Genomic DNA, 23,669 nt, shown 5'->3' with positions numbered 1-23,669 from the left:
ACTGCAAAAGTGCAGGGCATCGGGGTTGAACGGCGATGGCTGGTCCAAACGCAGAGGCACTGTGTTATATTATTCTCATTTTTGGCGTAGAAGCCTCCTTTTGCAACTGTAGATGCGTAGGTTAGACCCTCCCCGAGGCCGAAAGAGGAAACCGAAAGTAGTTCTATTCTCCATCAACAAAGCAAGCCAATATACACACATTGCTCGGCGAAATGAATCGTCTAAGTAATTTAAAATTACAAAAGTATTATTGTTTTATCATTTCAATGACATTTTTTATATGAAAATAAAGAACCAACCTACACTTAGGACCACAATTTAACCCATTTTTAGCCCATTCCTTGTGTGAATTTAGAACTATCAATTATTGTTATCACTTATTGAAATTAGATTACAGTATGATACATAAATATTTATGATATCTAGTTTTGTTTTTTCAAATGGTGTTATTGAGGGTTCATAGTGGAGTTTTTTTTTTCGTGTGCTTAAATCCAACGAAGACTCACATTTCATCATATTTTTAATTATATATTAAAATTTTTATCTTCTCAACATTATAACCAAACTTTCATTTTGTTTTAAAATTTCACCTACTATCTATCTTTTGTTAAGATTATTCATTAAAAAGGTAACAATCTTCAATATATATATATATATATTCATAGATCAATTACAAATAACTATCTTATACTTATTTTAGACTAAAAATGCAAAAAAGAACTAGCTTGATCCGTTGATAAATGGGCCTGAGCAAGCCTTACCGGTTAAATAAATGGGATAGGTTGGGCCCCTTCCATGGGGTGGGCCTCGGGATGCTAGGCTCATGGCTAGGGCCAGGCTTAGCCCACGGACTATCAATTCAAATGCAATAATAAACCATCATCGTTTCTCTAACAAAATTGCTATTTTTTATTTAATTTTAAATATAAGTAAAACAATATTATTGAAAATTATTAGTCCATAAAAAAAGAACAAAAATAGACAGAAAAATAAGTAAGAAGGTGACATCGCCTCCCTGACTCGCATGGTGTATCGCTTCGAAAACAGAGGACGGTTACGTCCTCTGCGCTCGCTCTCCGCCACGTCCCCCTCGAGAACCGACACGTGGCAACCGTAAAACCCTCCTCGCTCCCTCCCTCCCTCTCTCTCTCCTCTGACGCATCTCTATCTGCATGTCCGCTCGCCTCACTACAAATTTTGATCCCAACTCGGCGCCAGACACAGTGTGCGTGCAAACATGGAAGCCGAGGACCTGTTGGCTTCGGCGGGCATCAACATAGTTCTGTCACTGGTGGTGCTGTGGCTCTTCTCCGTCCTGAAGAAGCAGCCCTCCAACGCCGGCATTTACTACGCTCGCCGCCTTTCTCTCGGCCAACGCGTCTCCTCCGACCCCTCCTCAACTCGCCACCGCTTCCTCCCGTCCCTCTCCTGGATCTCCCGCGCCATTCACGTCTCCGACGACCAAATCCTCGACACTGCCGGCCTCGACGCTCTCACCCTCATCAGGCTCTTCAAATTCGGGTCTCGTCATCTCTTCCCATCTTCGCTTATCTGCAATCGATGATTAGGCTTCCCTAATTCTGTAAATCGTAGCACGTTTTTTGTTTTGTGATTTGATTGTTCGGCATAGAATGGATGGGGAATGGGCGATTAGAAGTCGGACATTGGCCAATGTACTTAAGAAAATAGATGAGAATAGTGGAGTTTTAAAGGAAGTGGGTTTTTCCTTATCTGCCGAAATGGTTTTTATGCATGTCATGTACCGTGATTGTTGTCCTATTTCTTCTGTTAAAATACTCCTACCGATGAGTTATTAAGGTTAAATGTCCACTAGAATGTTATTTCAACAAGACCCTTAAAAGACTTTCAATACCAAGGGCTCCAGTTTTCTGTACTGGATGCAACAATTGCTGCTCATAGATAAACCCCTAGTTTGATTTGTTGGAACTACTAAAAATGGTGCTATAAAGAATGTGCTCAAAGGTACCTAATTCCTTATTTATAGTATTTGAGCTCTTCAAACTAAGTGTTCTGTTTTGGTTGTTGACATCCTAAAACCCTCGTTCCTTCAACTAAGTCTTTCCCTCTCTTGTTTCTTCTACAATCCAAGAACCCAATTACAGCATCAAGGCAGGAACTTAACTCTGTGGACCCATAAGGAGTACCAGTTTTTGTATGAAATAAGCTCCAAAATCCGAATTTTCTTTTTGCTATAGAGAGAAATAACTTAACAGAGTGAAACAAGATAATTAGCTTGGTAACATCTAGATAATAGCACACAGATCTATCCTTCCTACATTCATTCACTTAGAACCTTAATTTTGTTGTTTTCCATGTTAGCTCCAGGCTTTTGTTTATTTGGTGATATTGTAAGTGAGAATTTACAATATTGACTGTTAAATCGTGTTAGCATGTTCTATATTTATTCGTGCAATGTTGGAGGTTAAGTTAAGCTCTAATTTCCAGAGGCTGTTATTTATTAGTCTTATCTCTTGATATCAATGAGGCTGTGTCTGAACGTGGGAGAAAAATTGGGGAACTCTATTTTAGTTTTCAAGAAAGGAATAGGATTTTTGTGATGATACCCAAAATTATTTACCAAATAGAAAAGCCTAGTATAAATATTCAAAAGATTCAACAGCTTGTTCGATTTGCACCTTATTTTTCTTTATTTTGCAGCATCAATTTCTTTTCAATATGCTCTCTTGTTGGATTGGTGATACTCCTCCCTCTGAACTATACCGCTGATGATGCACAATCTAAGAGTTCCCATTCCATGGATTCTTTTACAATATCAAATGTTAATACAGGTTCCAACAGGTAAGAATATTGATCTGCACAACAAAAGTGTTCTACCAAAGTCATGATCATGTGGCGTCTACTACTTTCTCCATCCTATGTTTTAAGTATCAAATTAAGAATGTAAAGGGCTTTGGTATTATATTACGTCTGTCGAAACAGTTGGTGATTTCAGAAATGTTGCATAAATTCTTTTTATTGCTTATGCATGAGACCTCAACTTTGACACTGATGAAATCTTGCCATGCTTAACTCAGTTTTTGGCCAGTCCTATATTGTTCCAGGAACAAGCTGAATGGATCTGAGAGCTCCTCAAATATCTGTAGTAGTGTTCTCTTGATAAAATTTGAATCTTGGAAAGTTCAAAATCTCATAATCCAAAAACGTTCCTCCTTTCTGTCTCTCTCCATTGTCCCTCCCCTCCTCTCTCTCCCTTTTCAGGTCTGAGATTATGGCAGAATCTTTAGATATCAGATAGAACACAAAAGAAAAGTAGATGATTTGAACTGAAAGTAGGTACTGTAGCTAGATGTGTGGAGGAAGAGAGGCTAGGTATATTTCCATTATACTCACTATCATTCTGTTGTTCTTTACTTTTTGATTGATAATAATCATATAAAGAAGAAGATATTTTAGCCATTTGCATCAAGTTCAAACTTTCTTCTTGCATATGTGCACTATACTTACTGTTGCCACAAGGGGTCTCGCTCTCTCTCTCTCTCTCTCTCATACGTGCCCACTCACCCCTCTATGCATACTTATCATCGTCATAAGAATTTTTTTTTTGGGGGTTTGGGTTCTTTACTTACTTACGAGAGTTTTTTGAGATTTGAGATTCTTCTTGTTTGGCCAAATTCAAGGAAAAAGAAATGAAAACTGTGGGACTGTTTTGTAGTGGGTGACATGCACCATAATGGCATCTCACAACAGTAAGCTGTGAACTTTTAATGTAGTTGTGTAATACCTGGGATTTATTTGAGGATATAAACGGTATTTAATGAAGGACATAAGTGGAATTTTTGGAAAAAAAAGAAACTATAGGGTACTCTATCACGGTCTTTAAGTGACCGAATCGACTGAAGGGAGTGCTCTGGACCCTAGATATTTAAGGAAAATGGAATAGTATCGACGAGTGATTCGAGTTATAATTTTAGGCATCAAAAGAAGTTGAATCGGAAACAGTTTTCGGTACAGCTGTGGATCAGGCTGAAAAATCGAATTGTCGTAAGGGATTTCCGGAAAGTCAACGGAACCCTAAGGGAGTTCCGATTTTGTGTTAAGATCAACCCTGAAATGGTTTCGAGATGAAACAAGGATCCCGTGAGGGCTCGGAAGGCAAAATTGTCTTTATCAAGTAATTTTGAGTTATTAATTTTGAAATTTTGGTATTTTAATCTAAATAAAATTAATATTTGAGTATATAATTATAATTGCAATGCATAAAGTGGGATTAATAATTTAATTAAGAGATTTATATATAATTTTTATGATTTTAACAAATTATATGTATTATACATAATATATTATATAAATTATATATACATATATATGTGTGAGTGTGTGCGTGGTAAGTGAAGCCAAGTTCTCTCATATAATATATATATTATTGTGTGTGAAGCCAAGTTCTCTCATATAATATATATATTATTGTGTGTGAAGTGTGTGTGGAGGCGTAGGATCTCCCTGGCCAAGAGAAGGTGCAATTATAATATGTATATAATATGATTATTATATATATATATATATTTTATGTTAGTAAGTGAGTGAACATATAATATATGTATTTATGTGTGTGAATGTGTGGTGGGCGTGAAGGTGAAGGTGGATGATGAAGTTATAATGTAATTATTAAATGTATAGATAAGAATTGTGGCCAAGTTGTAGAGATTCTTTTAATATAGTAAGAGATGAACATTATAATATATATATGTGGGGGGAAAGTATGCGTGAAGGCCAAGGAGCTCTTTGGCTAAAGATAATGCAATTATAAAATGGTTATATGAGTGATAGGATAGGAAGTATTATATATAATATTTGTATATATGCTTGGAGGCCAAGCACAAGTTGAGTATAAATAGGCATTTGGGTGCAAGGAGGTGAAGGCGTAGAGAGGAGAAGAATGAGAGAAAGGAGAGGAAGAAAAAAATAATAGAAAGTTTGGAAGATTTTAGAAATTTATTTGAAGCTCGAGGAACGTGTTGGGGCTCGGAAATTAGCATGTAAAAGCTTGATACCAGAGTTGAGGTTGGGTGAATTTTCGAGGCATTTTGAATTACATTTAAGGTGAGCGTTCTACCGAAAAACTTGGTTTAAACTTGTGAGTGTTCTATCTGGAAATTTGGTTTTAAGTTGTGAGTTGTTCACTATCAAAACTTGTTTAACTGTGGGTGTTTTTACCCTAAAAACTTGGTGTTTGTCCTATCTAAAAGTGTTGTAATTTCATAGAAAATGATTTTGTTGCATGCAAACGGTAACTGGTGATGGTTGGTTTTACAAGGAAGGGTTTGTCCCTAAATGTTTTGAATTTGTGCATTACATTTTATAAAACTGTTGTTTATATGATGCTTTGAATTGTGAAATGTGGTATTGTCTTGTGTTTTGTCATTCATATGGAATGTCAGCCTAGGATGTTGTCTGGATAGTGTAGCCATAATTCTCCAAGGGCGTGACGGAATAATAGGGGTATCTGATGCTGGTGTGCATGTCAGGATAACCGCCTTGGTTTCCGTGCCAGACCTTTTGGTCAGGGAAGTTGCACTAGGATGACTAGGTGGTCCATGTGAAATTTTGCAGTTGAGATTGTGTAGTGGTTCCTGGATGCTTGGAGTGGGAACGTAATCTCTGACGTAAATGTGGTGAGCCGGGTTCCTGAGTTGATGTGACCCTCCTAGGCCGGGAGTTGGTAACGATTGTTCCTGAGATGTTGGAGAGATGCGTTGACTTGCCCCTCTTAAGCTAGAATCGCGTCGTGTCGATGTGTCGGTATGGTGGCATAGCTTTTAAAGAGATTGCTCTTTTCCCGTGGTAGGGCTAAGCATTGTGGGATTCTCTTGAGCTAGGGCTTACCGGGATTTGTTGGTTTATTTCATGTCTTGCATACATTCATGAAAACGTGTTTTGAACGCTCACTTAGATGATTCATCATCTAATATGGACTATGTCCTTGGAATATTCAAACATTCCAGGTGAAGGCAGCGGTGCGAAGGGAAAGGGAATTGCCGAGGAGTGACGGCGATTAGTAGATAGTTTACTTTATGTCATTTTCAATTATGTTGTTAATTTTGATGACGTCATGTAAACGTTGGTTCGACTTTATGTTATAAATAAAGTGGGTTTGATTATGAATTATTGAGGTTTCGATTTAGCTTCCGCATTTGAGATGATGTACCTGTCTTAGTTTATTGATGGTTCATAGTTGATATACTGAGAAGGTGTAACGGGATCTTCGGGGGACGGTTTTGTATTGAGTTTTCGTTGATTGGAAAAAAAAAAAAAAAAAGATATCCCCGAAATCTTACGTTACGTAACGCCCTCCCGGGAATTGGGGTGTTACAAGTTGTAAATAATTGCATCACTTACTTTGGAGTTCCCAACCAAGGAACTTCTTTTCCCCCTCTTTCAATGTTCCTGATCTTTCTGTGGAGTTTGAAGCATGGCTACTCTGAAGCTTCTCGGATATGTTAAGGGAAGTTTAGGAAAAATCTGAAACAGATTAATGAAATTTGCCGAGGAAGGTTCCTAAAAATAATAGTCCATATCCTTTTGTGAACTGTTCTAACTAGTTCCTACAAAATTTATGTAGCATTAGTGATTTAATGAGTCATCATCTAGTGTTTGTCGTGCCATTCCGGTTCCCATTTCCATCTGCCATTAGGCAACTAGGACAACATTGCCAAAATATAGCAGAGTTCAATGTGCTAAACTTCCTTCTAGATCAGGTAACTTCAACTGGAGGGACATTCAGGTCATGCCTTTTAAGTGGTATTCTAGAATTCAATTTTATAAGTGACCTGGTGATATTGTTGAATTCCCAAATTTGTGGGATTTGGAGAAAGTTCCAGAAATGTATTTGCAAATTGTCTGATTGTAGATTCCTCTGAATATAAATCCTGGACAACTTGGAATCTGAAGAATGATTAGGCTTCTTTTAATTAATTAGAGCATGCTAATTTCCATACCACTGAGGTTACAGTGTTGAGCTTACTCCCACAATAGTGTGAGAGAATATTTTGAGGCTGAACTTTGTTGATTGCATGGTTTGTTATAGTTTATGTTCTATGGATATTTAATGAGCTTTATCATATGTTACCCTTAGATTCACCTAAATTAGCAAGCAGTTCCGTCCTCTATGTAACATATTGTGTAGTTATAGCGTCTAGAATAGTACATGGCCCTCCAGATCATACATTTTGTTGGTTACCTTATTTCCAAATAGTGGTATTTATTAAACAATTTAAGACCATCCAAGACACTATCAATCTTCTCGGTTTACTTTTTATTTTGGCATTCCTGCAGTGGAAATTAGTATAATGCTGCTTAGAGATTCCCAGAGTTTGCTGGATTGTTTGAAGAATTTACTAGAAGCCATGATAATAGAATTTGCTACAGTTGTATGCTATAAAACAAGTGTTGCTACCTTCAGAACTTACATTGAGCTGTTCAATGTCAGTTATCTTAGCTACCTTTTTATTCATCAAAAGTATCTATTTGTACCCTCCAGGCACATACATGGGCATACATGAGCTCACATGTACTTATATAGTATTTTTTCGTATTTGACAGATTCGCTCTAATTATTTTGTATCAACTCTTTGTTATCATTTTGGTTTAGCAGATTAATATTTTTTTAGTGTGATTTAACCTTTTCATCTTGACAACTTTTTGACTTAGGATTTACTAAGTTTATTTCTATGCCACAGGCTTTGGGTACACTTTTCCTGCTTATGGTTTATATCTTGTTATGGATTGTACCTGTTATATAAGGTGACCCTCTCACTCATCCTTTATGATTGTAACTTTGCTAAATTTGATAAACATGCAAGGTATGTGATCATTTTATATGCCCTGACAGAGAGGGCTGTAATCCAAATTATCAAGTTGTAATGGCTATCATTTGTCTTCTCTGCCTGTCTCCTTGGTTCTCACACTTTCGTTCTACTTAGTCTCCACTTAGTTTCACCTTTCAAAAATCTTTCATGAAAAGGCTGTTGCTATCTGTCCATAAAGGGAACCATAAAATTTGTGAAGCAGAAATATGTCAATTCTCAAATGCTTTAGCAGATCTATTCTTGAAACCTATTAACAGCATAGCATTCTCATTCTCCTTGCTAACTAAATAACCATTTTGAAAGCATAGGATTGTCCTTCTCTACATTAACTGAATAACCATCAAACTTCCCCTTGAATAGAAGATATGAAATAAAACCTGAAGTCCTGCAAAATCCCCTTGAACTGAGGATCCCACACAAACACTCATGACGTAGTGGATAGTGGACAGCTATTGTTCAATAGAAACGTTGTCCTGGTTATCTCAAAATGTTAGGTGTTGTCCTTCTGCAAAATCCCCTTGAACTGAGGAGCCCAAACGAACACTTGTGATGAAGTGGATAGTGGATAGCTATTGTTCAATAGAAACGTTGTGCTGCTTATCTCAAAATCTAAGGTATTGTCCCTTAATGGTTTATGATCATGCCAACTATAAAAAAAATCTTAGGATTTATAACCAAATGAGTTGTATTCAAAATACTTCTCTTGAAGACTTGAATTATGTTTGGCATTGAAAGAGACAAAACTTGTGGAACTATCATGAAGAGTTTGTACATCACAGCTGCTACAATTGCATTTTTGGTGGCTCAGGGTGGAGCAGTTATGGCTTAGCCGTGTCAATCTCTCTCTCCATGCCATGTTACCTGTATCCCCCCTCTCTCCCGCATCTCTCTCTCTCCCTCTAACATGCCACTGGCCATCATTTTTAATAGTGGGAATATACAGCAGGTGACATAGTCGATAATTGAAACCAAATAAAAGTTGGATGCTACCATTGGAAAAATTCAAAGTTAGGTTAAAATTGAAAACTAGGGTAAAGTTCAGTTTTTTCTTTAGGTAATTAACCCAATTGAAACATGAAAAATATTGTTGTTAACATGCATTGATGCATCTGCAAATATGGATAAATGTTTGGTTGATAGAGGAAAGTAATATTCCCATGTGATTAAAGTTGAAAACTGTAGTAGTACAATGAGGGATGACATTTATACAAGCATGCATCTCAATAAGCATTTTCTAAACATAAAAATATGGCTTTTGGAAAAAAAAAAAACCAAGTTATGGGGAAAGGACAGCTGATTGTGTCATTTTAATTTTCTGGCAATGTTTTGAAGTTATGTTTGTCTCTCCGTCCGTCCATCCCCCTCTCTCTCTCTCTCTCCATATTGTTCAAAGTTTAGCTTCTTGTGTAATTAGGAGTACTGTAACACCCTGCTCTCCCAGAGTATTAGGTAACGTAAGATTCCGGGGATATATTTTTTTCTAACGGAAACTCAACACAAAAAAATCGTTCCCCGAAGATCCCATTACACCTTCTTAGTATATCAACTTAGAATCATTAATAAACCAAGACAAATAAGTCACCTCAAATGCGGAAGCTAGATCGAAACCTCAATATAACATAACCAAAACCACTTTATTCATATCATAAAGCCAAACCAACGTTTTACACGATGTCATCAAAATAAACTACATAAATGAAAACGACATATCATAAACTTTCCACTAATCGCTGTCACTCCTCGGCAATCCCTTTTCCCTTCGCACCACTGCCTTTACCTGTAACGTTTGAATATTCCAAGGACATAGTCCATATTAGATGATGAATCATCTAAGTGAGAGTTCAAAAACACGTTTTCATGAATGTATGCGAGACATGAAATAAGCCAACACAACCTGGCAAGCCCTAGCCTAAGAGAATCCCACAACGCTTAACCCTACAACGGGGAAAAAGCAATCTCTCTAAAGGCCATGCCACTATACCAACACATCAACACAACGCGGTTCTAGCTTAAGAGTGGCGAGGTTAACGCATTTTCCCAACATCTCGGGAACAATCGTTACCAACTCCCGGCCCAGGAGGGTCACATCAACGCAGGAACCTGGCTCACCACATTTACGTCGGGGATTAAATTCCCACTCTAAGCATCCAGGAACCACTACCCAGTCCCAACTCAAATCTCATATGGACCACCTAGTCATCCTAGTGCAACTTCCCTAACCAAACGGCCCAACACGGAAACTAAGGCGGCTATCCTTGCATGCACACCAGTATAAGATACCCCTATTAGTTCGTCACACCCTTGGAGAATTATGGCTACACTATCCAGACAACATTTTAGACTGACATTCCATATGAACAACACAAAACGCAAGACTATGCCACATTTCACAAATCAATACATCATATAAACAACATTTTATAAAATGCAATGCATAAGTACAAAACATCTAGGGACGAACCTCCCTCATGAAACCAATTGTCACAAGTTACCGTTTGCATGCACAAAACCATTTTGCATGAAATCTCAACATATTTTGGTAGCACAAACCAAGTTTTGGGGTAGAAGCACCCTCAATAAATCAAGTTTTGGGGAAGAACCACTCACAAGTCAAAACCAAGTTTCCAGGTAGAAGACTCGAATGTATTCGGATTGCCTCAATCCTTGTGCACGACTTCGATTTACGTGCCAAATCACAAACACCCGTACTTATACTCAACCGCGAGCCACGACACTCCCTAAACACCATATTTAATTAAATGAGCATCAAAAATCCATTTTCCTTATTTTTCCATAATTTTCTCTATTTTTCTCCCAATTTTCACCTCGATAATTCAAAAATAATTATCTCCTCAAACGTTTTCCCAAATTTTTCAACACAATAATTCCTAAAATAAATTTAGAAAAATACTGAGATAAAATACCAGAATTGCCCTTGTGTCACGCGCCCTGCGCGTGTCTTCGCGTGGAGTGTGATGCGTGCATCTCATGCGTCACCTTCTTCCTCGTTTTCGGCCGTCGACGACTCCTCCAATGGTCGAACTAAGGGTACCCCCTTGAAGCCCTCAACAAGTCGATCATGTTGGCACCGGTTGCCAGCCGAAAGACCACCAGAAATCGCCCCAATAGGCAGTTGCAGGTCAACGTAGGCGGACCGCCTTGAGTTTTCCGGCGAGCTTCGAACCAGCTTCAAACATGCTCCAATGCACACCAAATTCTCCAGATTTTCTCCCCTTGATGCAAGGATCAAAAGCCTCTTAACCACTCTCTCAAAATCACACCAAAACATGGCCAATTTGATGCCAAAAATGTTGAAACCCTCGGCCCCTTTTATAACCAAAATCCGGCCATCATTCGACCAATCATCAGCCAAGGCTTGGCCTCCAAGAAAGCCCATGCCGTATACTACCTCCCCCAGGTCTCCCTTGGCCGTCCCATTGTCGGAAACAGCGGCCACTTGCAGTGGATTGCGGCGGCCAATTTCTCCTTGCTGTGTTCACACTATGGGTTTTGGTTTATTACACTTTGGCCCCTTGTTTCTTCCAATCTCGATTTTGTCCCTTTCCTTGAGGCCCTTGATCTTTCTAAAAATACCACTAAGACCCACAAGTTTAGTACTCTTCATTTCATCCTTGAAATTCCTAAAAAATTATTCTTTTGACCTCCCTCGGGCAAAATCAGAAAATTGCACTTTGGCCCGGTTGATTGATTTGACCCTAAGTCCCTTCGTTTCAACTCGAAATCGCTCAAAGGTTGTTTCATATGTAAAATCTAGGTCCTTAAAATGTTCCGTTGACTTTTCGGAAGTTTCTTACGTCGATTCGATTTTTTTAGCTTGACCCACAGCTATACTGAAAACTGTTCCAGATCCAATTTATTTTGATTCCTAAAATCACGCTTCAAATCACTCGTCAGTACTATTCCATTTTCCTTAAGCATCTAAGGTCCGGAATACTCCCTTCGGTCAATTCGGTCGCTTAAAACTGTGATATTGTACCCTAAAGCCTCATTCTTTCGATAATTCCATTTATACCCTTCAGAAAATTCCATTTATACCCTTAAGGATTTCCTAGGTATTGCAAGTACACTTGTGTCTTGGTTCTTGCTGCTGAGAGTAGAGGTTGTCTTTTTCCATTGGTCTAACTACATGAAAGGAGCAAATTACTTCAGTCTTCAACCTGGATGAGCATTAGATTTTAATATGTTGTAGGTTGGTCAATCTATTAAAGATCCTTTTGACCTCCCTCGGGCAAAATCAAAAAATTGCACTTTGGCCCGGTTGATGATTTGACCCTAAGTCCCTTCGTTTCAATTCGAAATCGCTCAAGGGTTGTTTCATATGTAAAATCTAGGTCCTTAAAATGTTCCGTTGACTTTTCGGAAGTTTCCTACGTTGATTCGGTTTTCTCAGCCCGACCCACAGCTATGCCAAAAACTGTTCCCGATCAAATTTCTTTTGATTCCTAAAATCACACTTTAAATCACTTGTCAGTACTATTCTATTTTCCCTAAGCATCTAAGGTTCAAGGTACTTCCTTCGGTCGATTCGGTCGCTTAAAACTGCGATATTGTACCCTAAAGCCTCATTCTTTCGATAATTCCATTTATACCCTTCATAAAATTCCATTTATACCCTTAAGGATTTCCCGAGTATTACAAGTACACTTGTGTCTTGGTTCCTGCTGCTGAGAGTAGAGGTTGTCTTTTTCCATTGGTCTAGCTACATGAAATGAGCAAATTACTTCAGTCTTCAACCTGGATGAGCATTAGATTTTAATATGTTGTAGGTTGGTCAATCTATTAAAGATCCTTTTGACCTCCCTCGGGCAAAATCAGAAAATTGCACTTTGGCTCGGTTGATTGATTTGATCCTAAGTCCTTTCGTTTCAACCCAAAATCGCTCAAAGGCTGTTTCATATGTAAAATCTAGGTCCTTGAAACATTCCGTTGACTTTTCGGAAGTTTCTTACGTTAATTCGGTTTTCTCAGCCTAACCCACAGCTGTATCGAAAACTATTCTCAATCTAATTTCTTTTGATTCCTAAAATCACACTTCGAATCACTCATCAGTACTATTCTATTTTCCTTAAGCATCTAAGGTCCGGGGTACTCCCTTCGGTTGATTCGGTCGCTTAAAACTACGATAGTGTATCCTAAAGCCTCATTCTTTCGATAATTCCATTTATACCCTTCATAAAATTTCATTTATACCCTTAAGGATTTCCCGGGTATTACAAGTACACTTGTGTCTTGGTTCCTGCTGCTGAGAGTGGAGGTTGTCTTTTTCCATTGGTTTAACTACATGAAAGGAGCAAATTACTTCAGTCTTCAACCTGGATGAGCATTAGATTTTAATATGTTGTAGGTTGGTCAATCTATTAAAGATCCTTGGTGACATACTTTCTCGTGTTTTCAATTCTCTGACCATACATGGCTTAAATTTGTATCAGCTGCTTTAAATGAATTAAACTTTGTTCTCAGCTATTTTCAAGTTATTATAGATTTTCTGCGCTTTTGTCTTTGGACCTTGATATTCAAATAAGTTGTCGTAACAGGTGACCTGCTGCACCATGTCATCTCCAGGAATATAATAATATATTGACGAAAAGGATTCAGCAACTGTGCAACAACAGGCATCAACCTGACCAATTCACTGTTCTAGTTCGAGAAATACCTCTGTGTGAAGAACATAAGGCCCGTGGTTGTTGTGTTGAACACTTTTTCTCTAAGCACCATCAGTATGCATATCGGTCTTATCAAATTCTATATGATGGAAAGGATTTTGAGGACCTGTCGGTAAGGATACAAGAGAACAGAACTACACATATGATGCATTAAGAGTTTCAATTCTATAGCATACTAGTCTTGCATTAGCATAACAGTGTCTGGTTTTTAATCTTCTACTGTAGAAGGTGAGGGTCTCCAAACCTCCTACCAAAATGTGTCCAATCCTTTTGGGTTTTCTTTTTCTCTTTTTTTTTTTTTTTTGCCAGTTTTTTACTTTCTGAACCATCATATTTATATTCTGGTGTAAGTTATCCTATTTAAATGTTTTCTACTTGATAGAAAAGACCTTATCAAAGCAAGTTGCAACTAAACTCTTTGGGGTTCTCCCACTGGTTACTGCAAAGGAGCCGGGGTGCTTTTATGATTAGAGATTTTGTTGTTGTGATGAAATGCTCTTGGCAATAGAGCGACTAAAGAGTCTCAATTATTGCTCTTGCTAAAATCAGAATTAGTAAAGAAGTGTTTTTTTGAAATAGATTGGTGTGTGTTGCATAATTCTATAGAAATCTTGGTGCCAGTGGAAATTCTTCTGATTTTGTCAAAACTACTACTGATAGCTTGCACATAGTGATGGAGGGAAACTTATTCTTGGAATAAATGTAAATTTCCTGTTCCAATTTCCCTTCATCTTTTTGCCATTTCTGTTTGAAAATAGTTAGGAAATGCGGGGAAGAAGTTCGATCAGTTTTGAATTACAATCACAATGGTCAGACAATTTAGAACCATGAAGCTAGAATGATTTTGACTTTATTGTGGGAAATAGAATTTATTTGTATATTTTAGAACTTGAGATGACTGTTGTTCCTATCAAGTTTGGTTGCTTTGCATGTCCATGTGAATGAAAAAAATGTGAATTTTCTTATTGAACAATCATATAATTTTATTGGATAACTGGGCCATGTAAAATGTCACACTTCAGTATCTTTTTTCATTCTCTATGGTATTTGTCTTAAACCGTTTACACATATTTTTAAATGCAGAAAGAGGCAAAAAGCATTGCAAGAAAGATTGAGGACTTGAGATGCCGTTCATTGACTAAGAAAAGGAAGAGAAAAAACTCCCTCTCTGTTGCATTTCAAGAAGATGGAAAAATAAGAAAATATGAGGAAAGGCTTGAAGAACTTTGTCATAAGATATGCCATTTACAGTGCAAAAGAATGCTTGAAGAGAAGGTAAATTTTTCTCTGTTCATGATTCTTAAAAGCAGTGTCAACTGACAGCCATTTGTTGAGGCCACCATTTTTCTATTTGTTACATTTGATATTGTTAAAACATGTTTTACCCACTCAATTTATGGTTGTCAATAGCATGCAATCAGAGAGCTTTTCCCTTCTGTTATATTAGTTGAAATTAATTGGAGATTATCTGTATAGCAATTCTTTTCATTAACTTCTTTTTACTTTTATCCGGTTTACTCTGTTTTACTTTACTTACTTTGTTCTTTAGTTTTCATCCTAGACATTCAGGTTACTAATATTCTGTTCTTCTTTACCCACCCCACTTCCCCCAGCTTCTAACTGAGATTAGGGTCATTATTTGAGTTTGTCAATAAGGCATTCATGGTGACTCCAGCAACATGGGATGAGAGATTTTTTCCATTTAAAATTTGTGCTAAGTTCCAGTTGACTTCTGTGTCTCTTGCTTTTATGAAATACAGGATTTGAAGTGATATTATAGTACTCGTGTTGTATGATGTTGAGAGTAAAAACAATAATATAGAAGATAAAGTTAACCCTCTATCTACCAATTTAAGCTTTTAGATGAGATGGTGGTTAACAATTCAAAATGATAACAAAACAAACAAAAGTCCTGAATTCAATCTTCAATGCTAGTCCAGTATCTTATTAGTTGCACGTGTTTGACCCAGTTATGCACTAAAGCTTGGCCACATGTGAGGGTACTGATGAGAGTAAAAATAACAATATAAAAGATAAGGTTAATCCTCTATGGTGGTTAACAATTCAACATATGCAAAACACCATGTTAGCAGCATATAATAGGGTTGGGAAGGTAAAAGGAATATGCAACTCTTGAAGAAACTCTTTAGCAATATTATTTTGCTGCAAGCATAGGATATGGCAAGATATTCATCTTCACTGATGATTTAGAGGACTTTTCTTGTTTCTTGAAAATTCCAGGAAATACGTGAATCAGCTAAAAACATACCCTATCCTCTTCTGGAGCATCAGGTATCAGGGAAGAAGACCACTTGTGATCAACTGAAGCATGCAAATGTAGTGTAAAGCTGAAAAAAGAATAACAACCCCTACACTCAAGTTCCTTGAGGTAAATGATGACATATTCCAACACTGAAATGAATACTACAGACATCAACAATTGTTGGCCTATGCTTTCAAAATGAAAAGATATTCAACAATTCACCACATTGAATTGTCTAACTCACTATGTGAATGTTGAAACAACTGTGTTGAAGAGATGATATAGGAATCAGGATCACTGTGAATAAATTGGGAGAATTGATTCAAAATTCTGAACAGAGGTGTGTTGAGGAGAGTTAGGATATGTAAAACATAGTTAGGTTGAAAAGGTTTAGACGACTTCCTCCCGTTGTTCTTTCTATTTCTTTGTAGGCTTTCAATGTTGAATTACCCTTGTATATGATTTTGTGGAGTAGGATACTTGCAAGTATTTTTCTGCTTTTCTGTCATCAGAATATAAACACATACTGAAATTTATTTGTGAATACTTTTGGTGTATATATATGTATTTTGTGACTATTCCATGTACATGTTATTATTGTCAGTTTGGAAATATAATATTCTTGTTTGCTGTCATTGTCCAGGAGTTGCCTGTTGCTTTTGTCACATTCAGAACCCGATGTGGTGCTGTGCTAGCTGCAGAATCTCAACAACACTCAAATCCACTTTTATGGATCACCGAAATGGCCCCAGAACCAAGGGATGTATTATGGAAGAATTTGGCAATCCCATATAGGCATTTGCCACTCTATAAAATTGGAGTTTATGCTGTAGTTTCACTTCTCACAATATTTTTTGCCATCCCTGTGACTGCAATTCAAGGAGTAGCAAAATTTGAAAGATTGAGGAAATGGTTTCCTCCAGCAATGGCAGTACATGTAATGTAAGTAGTAGAATCTTTATCATTGAATTTCTTATATAAAGGGTAATTTTAACATTATATTAAAATCAATTTATGGACTCTTCTATTCCCTTTGTCCTGTGTGTCAAATATGACAAGGGTAAGGTATGAGATCTTCGACAACTATACCCAAATTGGACCCTTTGACCCACTGCTCTGAAATGATATTTCAGGAGGAAAATGCACACACTTGACAAAGGGACAATTTCAATGCTCTCACATGGATAACAGAGAGAACTCTTGTTTTCCTTTTAAGTTCCTTCTAATATTTTAAGTGTGTTTGTAAGTGAAAACATCTTATTTGAAATTGCATCCAACAGTGGTTATATTTAAATGTCCAGTGTCCTAATACCCCTGCCTATTTTTTTACTACCTATCTCAATAATTTAAGATTAAGGGTTACTAAAGTGTGATGAATGGAACAGACCCACATTAATGCTCATAGTCAGAAGATGTTTATATCTTGATATATGTACATATATTTGTTTTTCTTATATGGTAAATGTCCTACAGACCAGGTTTGGGGCCTGTCATTATAGGGTATCTTCCAAGTGCCGTCCTCAGTGGATTTATATACATCATCCCATTCGCCATGCTTGCAATGGCTAGAATAGCAGGTTATGCATCAAGGAGTAAAAAGGAGATGAAGGCTTGTGACATGGTGTTTTATTTTCTAGTCGGAAATGTGTTCTTCTTAAGTTTGCTATCTGGTTCTTTGCTTGATCAAATTGGAAAATCTTTCACTCATCCAGGGGATTTTCCTAGCCGCCTTGCAAGGGCTGTCTCATCCCAGGTATGTCAAGTAGCCTTTAACTCATTTGTCTGTCGTGTTCCTTTCCTTACTTCTCCTATGCTGTACAACATTTTTCTCTATTTGCAAAATGTGATCAAGAGAGGGGATGTTATTGTGGAGAGCATATGGAATACGCATTCACTTGCATTTGTTCCAATGCATATGTTACATATTTCATAGTTTTAGATGCTTCAATGTGATTTGATGATTCTTTGATCATTTTGCCATTTCTCACTTAAAGTTGACAGTTTGGCTTATAGATTTATTGTTTTCATGTTCTTTCAGGCAGATTTCTTTATGACATACATCTTGACAAATGGACTCGCAGGATTTTCCCTGGAGATTCTCCAGCCTGGATTGCTTATTTGGGATGCTATAAAACTGCGTACATGGGGCCGTGGAAAGGACGCAAATCTTTACCTGTATTCTATGCCCTACTGCAGAGTCATCCCTTTTGTGTCTCTCTCGATACTAATTGGTACTACATATGCGGTTGTGGCACCATTGCTTCTCCCATTTCTGATTGGCTACTTCTTTCTAGGCTACATCGTGTTTATCAACCAGGTTTGCCTATGTACCCCCTGGATATGGCTTCTTATTTTTTTCCCTGAGATATTATCTTCTCATGTCTATATGTTACCTTAGTGAGGGCAATTACTTCCTTGGACCTACAGCAAAAGAAAGGAAGAACAGTTTAGTTCCATCTTTGTTGTCATTTGTAGACTTGTCAATACCTGTGAGATATCTTCTGATCAAATTTGTCATATTAATCCCTTTATAACACTGTACTTGGTTAATAATCTAGGCTGCAGTTTTCATGCATTCTTCTTTCTTGGCAGCAAGATTTTCCCAACCTTATTGTCATCCAGAGTAATCGACTGAAACTTGCTGGCATTGAGTTATTTGCTGCCAACAGTTTATTACGAGGCAAAACCTTATCTGAACAAACAAAAAGAAACAATATTCCAAGTGTGCCAATGTTGCTACTTGTAGAAATTGAATAATTCCTTCTTACACAACATATGTACATTGCAGTCCTCTTATAGAGGAGAAAGTGTACAACATAGGAAACAAGTAAACCTAGGAAAGGAAAGATACATATGTACAAGATTTAGGAAACTTTCCTAAGACCGGATTAGGAAGATATCCTATCCGGTGATAGATACTACTAAGAAAGGTAAGCTGTAGATCTCCAATCTTCCCTTGATAATTTTCACGAGATCCAACACTCGCTCTCAAACTGGAGAATGGATGTCTGTCATTCCCAGCTAGCATATTAGGTTTTCGAATCTTTTCACTGTCAGCTTCTTAGTGAACACATCAGCCACTTGTTCCTCGAATGGAACATGAGAAATATGAATTAGGTTTGCATCCAACTTCTCTTTTATGAAGTGCCGGTCTATTTTTATGTGTTTTGTCCTATCATACTGGACCGGATTATGGGCAATACTTATGGCCAATTGGTTGTCACAAAACAGTCCAATTAAACCTTGAATCTCGATCTTCAAGTCCTCTAGGATGATCTTTATTCATAAGACCTCGCATAGGCCAAGTGTCATTGCTTTAAACTCTGCCTCTATGCTTGATCTAGCCACAATGCTTTGTTTCTTGCTTCTCCATGACACAAGGTTTCCACCTAAGAACACACAATACCCTGTGGTTAATCTACTATCAGTGGGAGATCTTGCATAATCAGCATCAGTGAAACCTCTAACATTCAACTCATTCCCTATTTTAAACAATATTCCTTTGCACGGAGTAGCCTTCAGGTAGCCAAGAATTTTCCTTACAGCTTGCATATGCTCCTTAGTTGCGCTATGCATAAATTAACTTACAAGACCAACAACAAAGACAATGTCCGGCCTAGTATGGGAGAGGTATATCAAACGGCTAACTAATCGTTGATATCCCCCCTTATCAATTGGTTGGCTGCCCGGATTCTGCCACAACTTGTTGTTTGGTTCCACCGGAATACTAGAACCTTTGCCTCCAGTCAACCCTGTTTCAGTCAGGAAATCCAATACATATTTACGCTAAGATTATCCTTGGAGTAGGCCACTTCAATACCCAAGAAATACTTGAGGATACCAAGATCTTTGATTTCAGACTCTTAAGCTAAATTTCCTTTGAACACCTTTTGTTCCTCTTCATCATTTCTGGTGACAATTATGTCATCCATACACACTAGTAAAACAATGACTTTTCCTTCCCTTGAGTGTTTCATGAAGAGAGTGTGATCACCCCTTGCTTTGACTATATCCCATAGCCTTCATGGCCTTAGAGAATTGGCCAAACCAAACCCTCGGGGACTGCTTGAGTCCATAAACAGCTTTCTTGAGCTTGCATACTTTCCCAATATCACCTTATTGGAATCCCGAAGGCAAATCCATGAATACTTCTTCTTCTAAATTTCCATGTAGAAAAGCATTCTTTACATCCAATTGTTGTAATTCCCATCCAAAATAGGCTACCAACGAAATGAGAATCCTCACTGTTTTCATCTTTGACACGTGGGCAAATGTTTCAAAATAATCTATGCCATAGGACTAAGTAAAACCCTTGGCCACCAACCTGGCTTTATATCTCTCCAGGGTTCTATCAGCCTTGTATTTCACATTAAAAACCCACTTGCAACCCATTGGTATAACTCCCTTTGGCCAAGAGACCACTTCCCATGTTTGATTCTTCTTTAGAGCTCTCATCTCTTCCAGCATAGCTTGTCTCCAATTCTGATTCTTTAGAGCCTCATCTATTGATTTCGAAATGACAATAGAATCCAAAGATGCTGGGAAGCCTTTGTGGTTTCCGGACAGACGGTGGTAGGACAAAAAATTGGTCAAAGGATGCTGGGTACAGCCTCTAACCCCCTTTTTAATAGCAATGGGTAGGTTTAAATCATCAAAAATGGGGTTAGGTTGAACTAAAAAAGAAGTCTGTGTGAATTCCTTATCTGGACTAGGGTCGGATGTTGGTGCTTGTTGAGACTCTAGAACAAGCTGCCTTCTTTTGAATACATAGGGTGATCCTTTAAACCTAACTGGAGGTTTCAACTGTTGAGAAGCAGGTTGCTCACTACTGCTTGAGAAGTAAGTAGGAGGCTAAGATTGAGGTTGAGGTTGAGAGGATGAATCAGGTGGAGTAGATTGGCCAGATGGAGTAGTCTTTGGAATAGTCTGTGGATTAGTACTAAGGTATGCAAGTGTTGATGCTAGGGTAGGAAGCACATCCCCACAGCAACAATGGTCACCATTAATCGAATTCTCCCCCTGGTGACCAGCCTTAGGAGTGCCAAAGAAAGGAGTGGACTCCACAAAGGTTACATCTTTGGAGATATAGAATTTCTTGGTAGAGGAATGATAGCATTTATACCCTTTTGAGTGGGAGAATTGTAACAGCCCGCCTTCTTGGGCATGTTATGCCTTAGGAAATTTGGTTAAATTTTTTTTTTTTGAACATTATTTTAAAATTCCCTAAGACCGTATCTAGTGCCAGATGAGATATCTAGACTAGAAATAAATGTAAAGCGGAAGCTGAATCGAACCTGCTCATGGTAATGCATAATTTAATAATTGTACATGGCATTTAATACAAGTTAATACATAAAGCGTTTGATGATGGAACAATATACATAAATCTTAAACTAATCATATTATAACATGGTACATTTACTCGCATCTTGATGTCTCGTGTCGCTACACATCACCACTCTCTGAATCATCTCTGCAAGTCCCGGCTAGAACGTTGAATGTTCCAGGGGCGAACCCATGTTAGATGATGAATCATCTAAGTAAGAATACCAAATGCAATGCTATGAGTGTATGCAATGTCTTTCATCGTAGGTGTCAACTACACCCCTCATGCTGCCTATCATTTTAGCGGCCACATCTTCGAAGTCGGGGTGTGTGGGTGCACCCTTGATAGGCCAGTGGTGTCAGTTCGTACTCCCTACGGCCTCATATGCATGTGATCAACAGTATCATTGTGCATGTATGCATTTCATAGTCATGCCCTTGATGCAGTCTACATGATGGCTTCATATCATAGCATGTCAATATGATAAAAGCATTTACATTTATAACTGTATTAAATTCAGGCAGCATACTTACAGTTAATTTGTCTCGAACTACGTGCCAAGCGGCTATCCCTTAGTTTCCTTGCTCACAAGGACCCCTACAACATAAATTTATTTTTAGAATACCATTTGCTAGTTTTTTCGTAATTTCTTCCATTTTTCTTTTATTCCTAAGCTTTATTTCTTCCAGAATTACATAATAATTATCTAGGCTTCATAAAAATTTACTTTCTTTTTACCAATATTCCTTAAATAATATTCTTAGTATTCTGGAATTTTTCTTGTAATTTTCTAACTTTAATTCCTAGTTTCCCTTATTTCATAATAGCTAAATATGTAATTATTACATAGTAATTACCTAATCTTTCAATTTATTAAATTTCTCTTCACTAATATTTCTTAAATAATACTTATAACATTCTGAAATTTTCTTGGAATTTTCAGACTTAAAAATCCTATTTTTTCTTTATTTCCATAATAGAGAAATCTACTTAAATTACATAATAATTACCTAATCTTTCATTTTATTCAATTTCTTTTCACTAATATTTCTTAAATAATACTTCTAACATTCTGAAATTTTCTTGAAATTTTTTGAATTAAAATCCTATTTTTTCTTTTATTTCCATAATAGGAAAATCTACTTAAATAATTAATAAATTTATCATTTTCAGAAAATTATACATTAAATGGATCATAAACAATATTTCAGACTTAGTAATAAAATTTTCAAATTTTATTTCATCTATTTTATTTTATTTTCTTTTCTTTTCTTTTCTTTTTATTTATTTTCTTTTCTGTCGGGCGCGTGAGCTGCACGCGCCTTCTTCCCACTCGCGGGCGCGTGCAGCTCACGCGCCCGACTGGTTCTTCTTCTCCGGCAAGAAGCTTCGCCGCCGGCCAGCGATTCGACCCTTAAACTCGATTTTTCTTCACCTAGCCCCTAGATCTCGACATTACGAACACAATGGTGCAAAAATTAGCAAGAGAAGAGATCGATCTTACCTCGAATCAGCCGAAATGCTCCTTGGCTCCGGCGAAGTCACGACTTTCCGGCGACGCTTGGATCTCCCTCTTTACTGCTTCGTTGGCCTTCAAATTCTCCAGAAATGCTGCCCACGACTTGAAGATCAGAATCCCACTCTCCAATCTCACAAAATCTCTCCCAATCGACCGATCTAAGCCTCGAAATTTTCGGATGGATTGGGCAAGGCGAACTTGGCTATTTATAGCCCATTTTCGACGTGCTTCGCTTCCCCATCGACGGCCACGCGTCCCAGAGGCTATTCCCCGGTCTTGTCGGCATTAAAAACCCCACCTTTGCCCCCAAGAAGCAACTTGCAGGAGCGGCCATGCTCTGGCCGCGCACTGCTCTGCAAATCCGATTTTCGGATTTTTTTTTTATATATATATATATATTATATACATACATACATATATACTGATTTATATAAATCTTAAATTATATTTATTTATATTGTCACAAGCATACCAAATTAATACATTATTATTTAAACTTACTTAAATTTATTCACTAACTTAGGGTATTACAAGAATAACCTAGAAAGACACACCTAATACCTCTAGGATCAATCTCGTCTCTATGTTGTTTGGGAATGTGAACAAAAGAAACACAGCCAAAGACCTTCAAAGGAAGAGGAGAATGTGAAGTGAGGTATGGGAAATAAGTAGATAGACACTAAAAAGGGGTCTAATGGTTGAGAATTCTTGAAGGTACTCGATTAATTAAGCTAGCTGCTGTAAGGACAACTTCGCCCCAAAAGTTCTTAGGAACATGGTGATGGTGGAGAAGAGTGTGGGCAACGTTTAGAAGATGCCTCATCTTTTGTTCAGCCACTCCATTTTGTTGTGGAGTGTCTACACAAGAAGACTCATGGACAATCCCTTCTTGTTGGAAAAACTGATGCATGTGAATATTGAAGTAATCCTTTGCATTATCAGTACGAAATTTCTGTATAGGGCAGTTGAATTGAGTTGAAATCATTTTACAAAAGTAGGGTAGAATAGTACCAACAATAGCTTTATCCTT

The 23,669-nt window shown here is 37.6% G+C and overlaps 1 protein-coding gene across 1 annotated transcript in view; it reads left to right on the top strand.

Moving 5' to 3' along the window:
* Positions 1-1,032: 1,032 nt before the first annotated feature.
* LOC127802611 (CSC1-like protein At3g54510) overlaps positions 1,033-23,669 on the top strand; it is a 29,445-nt gene continuing 6,808 nt past the window's right edge. Inside the window, exons 1-8 of the mRNA XM_052338523.1 lie at positions 1,033-1,521; positions 2,680-2,820; positions 7,719-7,782; positions 13,431-13,643; positions 14,615-14,806; positions 16,438-16,736; positions 17,268-17,547; positions 17,833-18,111. Coding sequence (XP_052194483.1) covers positions 1,238-1,521; positions 2,680-2,820; positions 7,719-7,782; positions 13,431-13,643; positions 14,615-14,806; positions 16,438-16,736; positions 17,268-17,547; positions 17,833-18,111 — 1,752 coding nt within the window. The 5' untranslated portion in view covers positions 1,033-1,237. The remainder of the gene's footprint in view (positions 1,522-2,679; positions 2,821-7,718; positions 7,783-13,430; positions 13,644-14,614; positions 14,807-16,437; positions 16,737-17,267; positions 17,548-17,832; positions 18,112-23,669) is intronic.

Source organism: Diospyros lotus, chromosome 5 (genome assembly GCF_014633365.1).
Source record: "Diospyros lotus cultivar Yz01 chromosome 5, ASM1463336v1, whole genome shotgun sequence".
Taxonomy (NCBI): domain Eukaryota; kingdom Viridiplantae; phylum Streptophyta; class Magnoliopsida; order Ericales; family Ebenaceae; genus Diospyros; species Diospyros lotus.
This window is presented reverse-complemented; position numbering and strand designations above follow the sequence as displayed.